We start from the raw sequence: 13,051 nt of genomic DNA on the forward strand, positions 1-13,051 counted from the left end.
TTTGTTTTGACTGTGAGTGTCCAGCTCTATTTCTTTCCTATCCCTCATTAGGGACTAGGTCCTGTAGCCCTTACTCATGCAAAACTCCCACTGAAGTCAAAGATAGCAGGGCTGGACCATCCTAGAATATCCTACAAATCACTTGGATTCTGTATGATGCAGAATAGAGTTGTACAGACTTTTTTCCTTACCAGAGGACAATATACTGAACTAACTTTTCAAGTTCCCAAATATAATTCCAGGGCAAACAACGGTAGGTTAGCATCACCTGAACAGAGCCCAAAGTTCATCCAAACTATGGAAGGTTGGGAAGCAATAGAAGACGGGAGAAATGCAATGCAAGAAGAGGGAAGTGTGATGGGACCAGAGGAGCTGGGGGTGTTCAAAAAGTTGCAGAGATCGTGGGAAGAGGACCAGGACAGGTCACAGAGAGGAGAGAAGCCACAGAGGAAGCATAGGAGGTCCAGAAGCTGTCCACACCACTCCACAGAAATGCACAGAATGCTCTCACAGACGTGGTGAGGACCTCAGCTTTGTGTCTTCTCTGAAAAGTGGCACTCCCAGAAGCACAGCACCCCTAATGCCATGCCTTGGTGTTGGTCCAGTACTGATTCAGAGGGAAAGAGCACTATCTACTGAATCATTAATGCTGCTTCCTGCAATACAGCAACCATCATCACCACTCTAAGGACATCATTTCAGAATTGATCAGGGAAATACGCCTCCTATTGAATATCCTGTGCAGGCACCCGCACATCTGATTTTCCTCATGTTTACGTTACATTTCCTTAGACTCACACCAAACTGGAGGAGGGGGAACTTAATACCATCTGTGTGATTTAGTGGGGGATGGGACCATGACTCAGTGGACTTCCATCAGAGCCAGAACAAGTTCAGAGCCAGAGGTCCTAGTGGTGGGGCTGAGAACTGAATGGAGCTGTTCTTTTATCATCGCTCCCACTGGAAATATTTATAGCAGGAAAAGCCTATTTGCTCGCAAGTATTCCTAAACTATACAGACTGCTAATGGCAAACCAGGCACCTTTTCTTTTTGTTGCTAGTTGTCCTCAGAGTTTGGAACTAGTTCAAACCCGAATCTTATCTCTCCCTCCCTCCCACTCACTCAGCACGGGGTGAGCTTTATAATTTTGTACAGAGACTAATTAATTTTTTCCCCCTTTCCCTTTTACAGGTTTCTGACAGATGTGACTATGTCTTTGTCAACGGGAAGGAAATGAAAGGCAAAGTGAATGTCATCGTTAATTTTACTTACCAGCATCTGACTGCCCCACTGGAAATGACAGTCTGGGTTCCTCGCCTCCCACTGCAAATAGAGATTTCTGACACAGAACTAAACCAGATCAAGGGGTGGAGGGTCCCTATCATTTCTAATAAGAGGTAGGTTTCATTAGTGAATGTTCAATCTGGGTTGTTCACGTGCCAAGCGGCTGACTGGCCAGCGGATCTGCACACACTCATTTGGCCTTAATGCAATTCCGGTGTAAACCTGAAGGTCACCAGACATTTATTCAATCAGCTGTCGCATTGTACTTATTAGGGCAATGGGAACCTCAGGTTGCATGGATCTGCACTGAAAATCAATTTCCTTTTATAGCACTAGTGTCTTAAATGGAAATAGCTTGTTGGCGGGGTCCGTGATTTCACTTGTGCCATACTACAAGACATCAGCAAAGACCAGATCTGTCTGGTCTGAGGCCTGGTAAATGGGATGCCATTGCTTAATTTATTATTAATGACCATTTATTAAGGATAATAATTACTAATTGTGTTTGCATCACTTATATATTCCATATGTATATTACAATAGGCCCAAATCAGGATCAGGGTCCTATTTTGCTAGATGCTGTGTAGACACAGTCCCTGCCCCACAGATCTTACAGTCTGTGAAGACAAGTGGCACATGAAGGATGGGCCAGAGGGATATGGATTTATATACACAGACAATTTCATTAATTACTATTATAACAAATAGATAAAGTAGGTGTGAACTATTCCCATCTGCCCTTGATTTATTGACTGGTTTCCTTGAAGCATCACAGTAGAAGGGTTCTGATGGAGAGATTTGAAGGCATGGCCTTGCAGACCTATTCAAAGAGGGGTTTCCATGCGTTAACTGGCAGCATGGAGATATTGGTATGGGCCGCTGATAAGAACGCAGAGGAGATATTCATGTCCATCGCTAACAAAAGCACAGACAAGTCGGGCATCATAGACAGAGTGGGGTGAGTCATGAGATAAGAGGTGTGAAGGTGAAGATGAAAAGTTTGGACCTGCCATGGGGAGTCACTGGAGGGATTCCAAGAGGCATGGTGTGGTCAGAGGCACAGGCAAGGAAAGTGACTTTAGAAGCTGCTTTTTGTGTGAACCAGGGGCATGGTGCTATAAAGATGAAAGAAACCAGGAGGCTACCGTCATCCTGGGGGGAGATGCGGGAATATGACTTCTGTCAGAAATGTTCTAGAGGAAGAAGCTGCAGGATTGGACATAGCCTGGGTGGGCAGGGCAAGAGAGAGGAACGAGCTGAGGAGATACCCCAGCTCCCTGTTTGGATCCCTCTATCAATGCTTAACAACCATTAATGCTTAACAAACAGCCAGGCATATAGCCTCGCACTCCTTCCTTGGGTTGCTTGATTTTTTTTCTGCTGCTGTTTGCCCAGACCAGCCCGAGACAGCGACGACGAAGAAGAGGACGAGCGGAAGGGCAGAGGCTGCACCCTGCAGTACCAGCACGCCATGGTGCGAGTCCTGACACAGTTTGTAGCTGAGCCCTCCGACCCAGGTGGCCAGCTGAGCTCTTTGCTAGGCTCTGACTGGCAGGTTGATATCACGGAGCTGGTGAGTGACTTCATGCAGGTGGAGGAGCCCAGAATCGCCAAGCTGCAAGGTGGACAGGTTTTGATTGGACAAGAACTTGGAATGACGACAATCCAGGTAGGGAAAACTGGCTACTGGACTCCGCCTCCTCCTCCGCCTTAGTGTACCAGGCTTTACCCTGCCCTACTGAGAACAGCACTCAGCGGTCATCACCAGGGGAGTCCCTACATTAGCAATAGAAGCATAGAAATGGGGTCAAACCAATCTCTCCCAGATCCAACATCCTCAGACCTGGGGCGGGACGGAGGATGAAATCTAAACCTGGATCCAGATCTGCATTTAACAAGTTGTTTTTATCTTTATAACTGGATACACCAACCCCAGCCTCCCACCTCCCACCACCAGAGCTGAACGCTTCAGGTGTCAGGGCTTCGAGGGACTCTCTTAGATAGGAAGACAGGAATTGGGGTATCGGGAAGAGACTACAAAGTTTTTTCACTGTTACACTGGGTCCTGGGTTTGAATCTGGCGGGGGTTGGTAGTATCTGAAAGCTTTTGCCATCCGATGCCTATTTGGAGGCCTATGTCAAAAATGAGTGGTGTTCTGAGTCCACTGGGCACTGTGCCCACATCATCAAAAACACCGTGACTGGCACAAATGTGCCCCCTTGTTGGCAGTCTCATTGGAGATGCCATGGACTGAATGGAGCCGAAGGCTGAGTGACCCTCTTCCCCTGAGATGGTGAACCTTTGAGTCAGGGTTGAGGCACATGGGTAGGGAAGGTTGCATGGACAGTGTCCAAGCTGTGTCTATTCTGAGGCTAATGAGAGGATTTCAGTCTCAAGGGCTTTCACCAGCCTACAGTCACACATAAAAACTAACATTTTAACACACAGGAATGCAGCCATTGACCGTTGATCACGCATCTAGCACAATGTCCCTTCTGCAACAGAAGCAAAGACCATATGTTTTGGCAGAAAGTGTAAAAACCTACATAATAGACTCACTGGTGCAATACTCTACTGGGTGGGGGGATGGGACAGGCTACTTTCTCTTCCCAGCTATTGATCAGCCTATGCCCTGAAGCATGTGGGTTGCGGGCTTCAGTAATTTTTCCCCAGTGCATGTAACATCAGAATCCATTTCTGCCTATATTTGACTAATACTTTTTTGATACCAGATCCACAACTGCAGATATCACAAGGGAGGCTGCTGGTGAAATAACTTAATATTGTCAGGGCCTAAATTGACAAAGCAAGGCACTAAAAATTTTATTAACTAGGGCAGGTTGATGAATCAGGAAAGAAATATGAAAGGCTGGGATTGAAATTATTTAAATTCAAGTTGTGTTACAGGATATAAATGTTACAGGGACAGGGACACCCACAGAGCAATAATAGCAATCAGTGCTCAGATAATATTTTCCAGCCAAGCGTCTCTAGGTGCTTTAGAAAGGATGAGAATAAGTGTCATGAGGCCAAATTCTCTGTTGGTGTAAATTGGTGTGGCTCCATTGACTTCAGTGGACCTATGCCAATTAACACTAGCCGAGAATTTGGACCATTAACTCCATTTTACAGATGGTGAGACTGAGGCATAGGGCAGTTAAATGACTTACCCACGGTCACACAGAGAGTTAATGGTGGAGCCAAAAAAACAGAAGCTAGCTCTGCTAGCACCTGTTCTGGTAACCTATTCACTGGATGGGGAAGCGAGGTCCCAGAACTGAAAGGATAAATCTCCTATACGTACTCCCAACTAGACAACCTATCAGCAGGCACTGGGGCTAAAAGGGAGATAATCCCCTCATCTTCAGGTATGCTCATGACCCCAGACTTTCAGGACAGCCCCTTAGATATCTGCATCTGCACGTGTTGACCGCACTGATTGTCAGTCCTGGGGAAGTGGGCTTCTGGAGCTGCTACGCCAGGGAGCCTCAATAAAAAGGTCTTTTTTGTAGGCCTCCAAGGCTCTGGGACTTGCCGTGCTCACTACAAGTGCACATAAATATCTTGAGTGACTCTGAAAAGGGATTTCAAAGGGAAAGAAACCGATAGCCCGGTAGGTTTAAAGAACCTATTTGGCAAAGTGTAGCCCACCACACAAGCATCGCTAAACTAAGCCCCCTTCGAAATGCAGGTCTGTGGTTAGTGGTGTCTCAGTCTGGCAACTTCTCCTTTCAGTGTATTGAGATCCCTTTTAGTCATAACGAGCTTCCTTTGTATGTTTCCCTCCCATTGTCGCGACAGTCTTCTGCAGTGTGATCTTATCCTTTAGTTCCCCAGGGCAAGAATTTGGAATGAAACTCATTCTACAAATTGTCTACAAATTGTGTTGTGATATTTAGACTCTTAGTAAAAGGTTTTCCTACCTCTACCCCTCCCACCCATACTTTTTAAATTATTACCACTTAAATTGCACATAACATTACAGTTACATTTATAATGAACGTAAAAAGGGTTAATAAAGAGAGTTGAGTGAACAATCGATTTTTCAGTGTGGTGCCTGAACTGAAAAATCTGGAAACCAAATCGATTACTTTGTAACTGAAACTGTTTTTATCACAGAAACCAAACCCCCAGAATGCGTTTAGTTGAACGAAACATTGCAAATGTCATTTGGAAATGAGATTCCAAATGGTTTGTTTTGAAAATGTTGAAACAAAACGTTTTGTCATTTCCGGGGCAAAAAATATTTTTGCTGGCCGAAACTATTCACTGAATTTGACCTGAATTCACAAATAATTTCAGTGACCCAAAATGTGCATTTTTAAGTGAATTTACTACTTGCTGAAAAAATATCACCCAACTTTATTAATAAATGATTAATAGATGTTCTAAGCATGTTACAGATGTGAATAGCAGTTACAAGCGCATTAGTAAAAGGCGTTGTATATCAGGGATGGCCAACCTGAGCCTGAGAAGGAGCCAGAATTTACCAGTGTACATTGCCAAAGAGCCGCAGTAATACATCAGCAGCCCCATCAGCTCCTCCACCTCCCCGCTCCCAGCGCCTCCAGCCCATCGGCAGCCCCGCCAATCAGCACCTCCTCTTCCCTCCCCGCACCTCCTGATCACCTGTTTCGTGGTGTGCAGGAGGCTTGCAGGGGGAGGTGGGAGGAGCGAGGGCACTGCAGACTCAAGGGAGGGGGCGGGAAGGGGTGGAGCGGGGGCAGGGCCTGTGGCAGAGACAGAGGTTGAGCAGTGAGCACCCCCCCCCGGGCACATTGGCAAGTTGGCCCCTGTAGCTCCAGCCCCGGAGTCGGTGCCTTTACGAGGAGCCGCATATTAACTTCTGAAGAGCCGCACGTGGCTCCGGAGCCACGGGTTACGAACATATACGGAGCCTGTCGTATATGTTCGTAAGCAGCCTATTTACTTGTTGGACTCTATATCAGTTTATGACAATTGATTCACCATTTATTAACCTATCCTTTATTATAAATGTATAACGATAGCCTTGATATTAAATGTGTGCACGACTTAATAGTACAATTGATTATTTATTTGCAGTAGCACCGGAAGGCCCATTGGGGATGCCGTTGTGCTGGGCGCTCCACAAAAACATCCAGCACGAATAGCGCTTTCTCTTTTCAGATACTGTCCCCTCTTTCGGACGCCATCTTGGCTGAGAAGACTGTGACCGTTCTGGACGAGAAGGTGACCATAACAGACCTCGGAGTCCAGCTGGTAACTGGACTGTCGCTCTCCCTGCAGCTCAGCCCAGGGAGCAATAAGGCCATCTTTGCTACAGCAGTCGCACAGGAGCTTCTTCAGTCACCAAAGCAGGTACAAGGACCCAGCGCGTGCGCTGTGCCCTGACAGGATGCCACTTCTGAGCCCCGATCTACTCAGCATTTTTCGCCAGCTAAGCTGATGGGATCAGGTGGCCTTTTGTTAATAATATTCTAGCAAAACATTGTAATTTATAGGCACCTACAGCTGAAGGTCACCAGGCGCCTTAATAGAAAAACAATGTTCCCATAAAAAAAAGGCAATATGTCTGTAAAACAAAAATCCCAAGCGCCAACAAACAAACCCTCTCCGTCTCTTCAGTTCACAGCCCATAAATAACACAAAGTCCCATAGACGACCCAATCACATGCCATAAATAAACGAACGAAACCCGCCCATCCCACTGTTGGGCTCTTTGGCCCCATTTATTCCATGCAAATTAACACACCACCCCTCAAGCTCCTGCCAGGGCAGACATCTATGTATGCACCAGTCTGGAGATAAAAAAGGAAAGAGCTCTGTATTTCCCCACAGTAAAGTATTGTGGTCCAGTTTCTCTCATTCATACTAGAGTAACTGCCGGTGTAGGCAGAATTATTCCAGATTGACACTGGTGCAAATGAGAACAGAGCAGGGTCTCTTGTGCTGTAAACTGCTAACAGATGGGGTTGGTCTTGCTATAATGCCAGACTCCTCCATCTTTAGTTACTTGTTATGAGTATTTCAAATGCCCCTGAGAACCTCCTGTTCTTACTGACCCATGTTATGGAGGTTTCTTAAGCAAGGACTGATTTTTCAGTCACTCCTTGTCTCCTTTGTTAGGGCCCACAAGGTTTCTCACTTCCCTTCTGCTCTTCCCCATCCCTTCAAAACCTCCTGTTTCTGATGAGGACAGTTGGGTAGTGCTCCCACCAGGGTCCACCAGCTTTGTTCCGGCATTTGCTTGAGCATTCCCATAAGAGCAACACCAGATATTTCCTCCTGTCTGAGCTGTGAACTCTTGCTGGTCCCAGGAATGCCAGACTCAAACTCCGATCCACTGTGATGCTCAATCAGTATGCTGCTTTCTCTCGCACCCTTACTTTAAAACCGCTTTGTTGGGGACCTGAGTGCTTGAATCACATGGTCTACTCATGCATTGGCACGCAGCAGCCCTGTGCTCTCCGCATTCACACAGCTCATTGCGTCTAAAACACTGGATCATTTAACAAATTTGCCATCAGTGACTGGTTGATCTTTGTTCTTTCTTATGCTTTAGTCTGCATTTGAAATTATTTATTTTTTATCCCAAAGTCATCAATGGGTTTACACCAGGGAAGACCATGGAGTGACACAGGACGAATTGGGCCCTTTATGTTTAAACACATTTTGTGCTTTAAAGGTAAATGATAAAGGTAAATACATTTGAATTCTGGCCAACTGGTGAGAGACTCTAATTCATCGCAGGGCCTTGTCCTCAAGCTGGCGGATGAGAAGTAACATGGGGCTGCTGTCTTTTTAGCACAATATAAATCAGGTTCCCATAGACTTCCAAGAGCGAAGAAGATGATGTCACGCAGTTAGAAATAGAGCCAATGAGCTAACCCATTGCTGGCATGTGGAGCTAACCACACTACCTTGAAACCAGCTCAGAAGCTGGGTCTGATGGCATTTAGCCCTAGCATGCTACACCACTCTGACATTTCCGTTCCAAGAAATCAAGTCTCTTTGAATCCCTCTTCTGGGTGCAGTGTCAGACACCCTCGGAATGCTGACGAAAATGTAATAAACCAGAAATGAAAACATTCACCCTGGCAGGGCTGTACGAGTTTTGATCGGCTCCTGATTACTCCCATTGCTTAGCACATTATATTTCAAAGCACGTTCCCAGTAAGGAGGGCAATGTGAAATTATTAAGTGATTATGCTGGTTTAAGCAGCACAGAGGGAGGATGAGAGCTGATGTCATAAATTCCATGTGGCCTTCAAGAAACATCTGAAGATTAATAAACACAGAGCCAGGATTTATGACAGAGTCAGCAAAGTCTTAGGGCTGGGTCCTGAAATAAAGACACAGGCAAACCTCCCATTGAAGGTGCTGGGAGTTTTGCCTGAGTAAGGACTTCAGAATCAGACCCTTAGTTAAAACAGCAGAGAATCCTATTACAGTGTAGGCTGTTATCTCCTGTGACCTGTATGGGTGAACCACTGGCACACCATGATTTTAAAAAAACAAAGAAAAAGGTTTCCTCTCCACAAGTGCATTAAGTTGGGATGAAAAAACAACCTGTTGTTTTGTTTTATCCTCCAGGTCCGTCATCTACTCTTTAAATACATATATAATAGGCAGATGGTGGAAATGGACTCCCAATGGAGCTATACTGATTTACACCAATTGAGTATCTGGAGTCGGTGTGTGCATGTGCCGACCAAGCTTTTTAGAAGCTACTAACAACTTTGAGCGTCTCTACTTTTGGTTGCCAACTTGAGACACCTTAAAGAGCCTGATTTTCGGGAAGTGCTGAGCAACTGCCCACTGAAGATGAGACCCCCTTTAAAGGTGTCTCAAGTTGGCAACCAAAAACGAAGGGTCCCAAAATCACTAGAAAAGTGTGAAAATCTATTGTCTGTGTAAGACGCAGAACTGGGGCTCAACCCTGCCCCTGTTGAATTCAGTAGCAATGTGTCTGTTGACTTTAGAGGATGTGAAATCAGGACATCATCATTTTAAGCAAAGGAGAGTGTTGCCTTGCTTGACATTTATCTTGAGCGTTTTGCTTAACCAACAACAACCCCCACTGACCCGGCTTGTGCAAAAACATTTTTATGCTGAAAGGCAAAAACGAAGCTCAAAGACCGAGAGCCACTGTTGCTTTATTTGCTAGATTAGGTGCTTTTAACATATGTTACGTATAACAAGAGGAGACTTTGTATCTTAAGCAGTTCAGAAATAATCTAATACATATTTTTCCATTTAAATATATAACTGCAGTAAATGAAGTCAGTAGCCGGTAATGCCTTTTGACGTGCAATTTATTATCGTGCTGAAGTAGACTCCACGGATCTCAGAGGACACCGTTCCCTTTTAGCACTTCCAGGGAAAACAAAGCTTATTACCAATGCATGTTTAAAACTAGTATTTTTTATATGTCTTAGTGAGGAATTAATTTTCTTGCTCAGCCTTATTTCTGTCCTGCTTATAAACAGTTTGTGGGGAAGAGGGGATTGGTGGGGAGACAGTAGGTTTCCTTTGCTGATTATTCTGTGCACACGTGTGTGTGTTTGTTTCATATATTACAGGAAGCGGCCATCAGCTGCTGGGTCCAGTTCAGTGATGGATCCGTCATGCCCCTGGATATTTATGATGTCAAAGACTTCTCCTTGATGGCTACATCTCTAGATGAAAAGGTGGTCTCCATTCACCATGACCCTAAATTCAAGTGGCCTGTGATCGCTGCTGAGATGGAAGGCCAGGGGACACTGGTGAAGGTGGAGATGGTGATCAGTGAACCATGCCAGAAATCCAAAAGGAAGAGCATCCTGGCTGTTGGGAGCGGGAGCATTAAAGTCAAGTTCGGACAGAGTGACGCCAACCCTAATGTTAGCGACAGCAAGCAAAGCGGGGCTGGTGTCCACCTGGAAAATCATGCAAGCGACCGCCGTCAAAAAAATACCTTGCAGGACAGAGCTAGGCCAGATGGGCAGTATTACAGCAGCTCCTCAGTGGGCCAAATGGAAGGCAAAGGAACTACCACGGACAGGTCTATTTTAAGTAAAAAAGAGGACAGAGAAAGCCTTCTGGATGATGACAGCCATCTGCAGAACATTCCAATAGACTTCACCAGTTTCCCTGCACAGGTGGACTTGCCAAGAAGCAATGGGGACTTGGAAGAGAATGACCTTGTGCAGACACCCAGAGGGCTCAGTGATCTGGAGATAGGAATGTATGCTTTGTTGGGAGTCTTCTGCCTGGCAATCCTTGTCTTCCTTATCAACTGCGTTACCTTTGCTTTGAAGTACAGGCACAAGCAGGTCCCCTTTGAAGAGCAGGAAGGCATGAGCCACTCTCACGACTGGGTTGGGTTGAGCAACAGGACAGAGCTTCTGGAGAATCACATTAACTTCTCATCCCAACAAGATGAGTGCATCACTGCCATTGACAGAGGGGTGGACTTTGAGGAGAGCAAATATCTCCTCAGCACAAATGCCCAAACAAACATTAACGGCCAGGTCTTCAGGTCATCAGAGTCCACATTCATTGAAGGGAAAGAACAGAAAAGTGAACCGACCGCCTCTCCTACCTCCAAGCGGAAACGAGTCAAATTCACCACCTTTACCACCATCTCCTCTGACGATGGGTGCCCTACTGTCAATTCCATCCTGATGAGTAGTGAGGACGATATTAAATGGGTGTGCCAGGATATGGACCTTGGGGAATGCAAAGAGCTCAGAAACTATATGGAGAGATTACATGAGAGTGCATAACAAGACACTAAGGACCTTTTTGGTTTTTGGTTTTCACTCACCTTTCTGCCTTTAATTTTGGGTATTGGGGCAAAAAATGTGTTGGCAAATGAGAGTCAAGTGGTGGATAATACCTCAGTGGAGCCCCAGAAAGCAACCCAAAACCAGCTAAGAAAGCAGAGATCCTGGACAGCTCATACAGTTAAAGTCTTCTATGGGCTTGGAGACTGGAACAAAATGTGCGTGCAGTTTCTGATGCATGGCAACATGGAAAAATAAACCTTAGCAAAATAATAAGATCTCATTCTCTGAGCTTTCCCAGGAAATCAATAAAAATAACAAACTCCAACACAGTTTGGATATTACAAAGCTCACACAGTTCTAATGTTCAATATCACAGGCTGTGGTTAAAAGTGAAAATCGGGCTCGGAATAAACGGATCAATGAAAGGAAGCTTGTCTTTCAAGACACAAGCACAGGACATCCAGCTGAGAACGTTAATTTAAAGCTGACAGACAACTGCAGTGTGAGCAGCACAGCAACCTCAGTTGCAGAGTTATGAGTTTCCAAAGAATCTAGGAGGTTATGGGGGGAAGTGACTGAGATGGTTTACAGATCCGCATGATCACCACTGAGAATGGATACACATACAATTATATAACTGAAAGCTCTCTTTTTAAGTAGAAGCTGAGATAATAAACTTTGCTGGCCAATTTTCAGTATTTCTTAATTTGTAAAATTGGAGAAGGTATAATCTATAATCAACATACTGCTCATATAAAGTTTGCTTTGGAAAGGTTTGAGAGACCCAGGGTCTTTTAAAGAAGTCCACTCTATCTGGTTTTCCTGTTGAAATTTGTATTCCCCAAGCATTTTCCCGGAGCACTCTCATTTGATATCCTGGGGGTAGTTATTAGCATTGATCTGCTTTGGAAGTTTGGTGGCTTTTCCCTTCCCTGAGATCCACAGTGCAGTTCTGCTAAGCACAGGAGCCATCGGAACTAATTTGGTTCTTGCTTTACCAGTTGTAATTTACTGAAGTTGGCCACTCTCTCTTGGGTAAGTATAAGTTGTGCTGAACTCAGAAACCAACAGGGACCGGCTCTTTGTTCTCCTTCCCCTTTTGAGGCTAGGTTGTTCGTTTCCATTTTGATCATGCTTCTTCAGACCCACTGCTGCGCGTATTTATAGGGCAGCATGAAGGCCATGGAGGAGCACTATACACCCTAATAGCTGAACGGCTAAGCTTGGTAAATAATATTTGTTTCACCCAGCGGTGATGATTGTCTTTTCTCATTCCTCTTATATGTATATATAGTAGAATTCCAGTCATTGCCCTCTGAATCTGAAGTGCCCTCCTGACCTAAAACTGGAGTCATCTGTTTGGTCCAGGATTAATCGCCAGTGGCAAAGTGCCAAGAAACTAAGGTTTGGTTTGGGCCCCCAATCTCCATTTGTTTTCCAGACTGAGCCCATGCCTTTAGTTGATTACAAAGTCTCTCACAGCCACCAAACCTAGTTGTCCAATTTAATAACCCCATCCTACCCACAAACGCCTTGACTGAATCTATCTGTATTTAGAATGTATTGTAGATTGTAAGAATGTAATATATATTTATAAACATACCAACTGTGAATAAAATTTGCATTTCGGTGGGCTTCATCTTTTTTCCTACTCTGAGCTCCTCTCTCTCTTTGCATTCATTTACCATAAAAAGAGACTGTCAACAAAGTATACAACTGTCCTTTGATTAAAGGAACATGCAGATTTAAGGATCTCAGCACAATCCAATTACAAACTCTTACACCTTGTAATGTGGTGCTTTGTGTGGGGGGGGAAGATAAAACAACAACGCCGACACGTTATGATTAAGTGTATTTTGCACTGAGTCACCCTTTCGAGATTTGAAACTCTTTGCAAATAACACTCATGTATATTTCTGCCTGGAAAGCCTGCTGCACGAGATGGGGGTGGTGTTCAGTTTGGGGTGGGCAGAAAGAGAGCTACAGATATTGGCCCTTGTTTCTATTTATAAA

General features: G+C 44.9%; 1 protein-coding gene across 1 annotated transcript in view; it reads left to right on the top strand.

The window, feature by feature from the left end:
• The window catches only part of LOC144275825 (transmembrane protein 132D-like), a 314,361-nt gene extending 303,326 nt beyond the window's left edge, over positions 1 to 11,035 (top strand). The window contains exons 6-9 of the mRNA XM_077835355.1: positions 1,193 to 1,398; positions 2,681 to 2,954; positions 6,435 to 6,626; positions 9,851 to 11,035. Coding sequence (XP_077691481.1) covers positions 1,193 to 1,398; positions 2,681 to 2,954; positions 6,435 to 6,626; positions 9,851 to 11,035 — 1,857 coding nt within the window. The remainder of the gene's footprint in view (positions 1 to 1,192; positions 1,399 to 2,680; positions 2,955 to 6,434; positions 6,627 to 9,850) is intronic.
• Positions 11,036 to 13,051: the final 2,016 nt, after the last annotated feature.

This window comes from Eretmochelys imbricata, chromosome 15 (assembly GCF_965152235.1).
Source record: "Eretmochelys imbricata isolate rEreImb1 chromosome 15, rEreImb1.hap1, whole genome shotgun sequence".
Classification (NCBI taxonomy): Eukaryota; Metazoa; Chordata; order Testudines; family Cheloniidae; genus Eretmochelys; species Eretmochelys imbricata.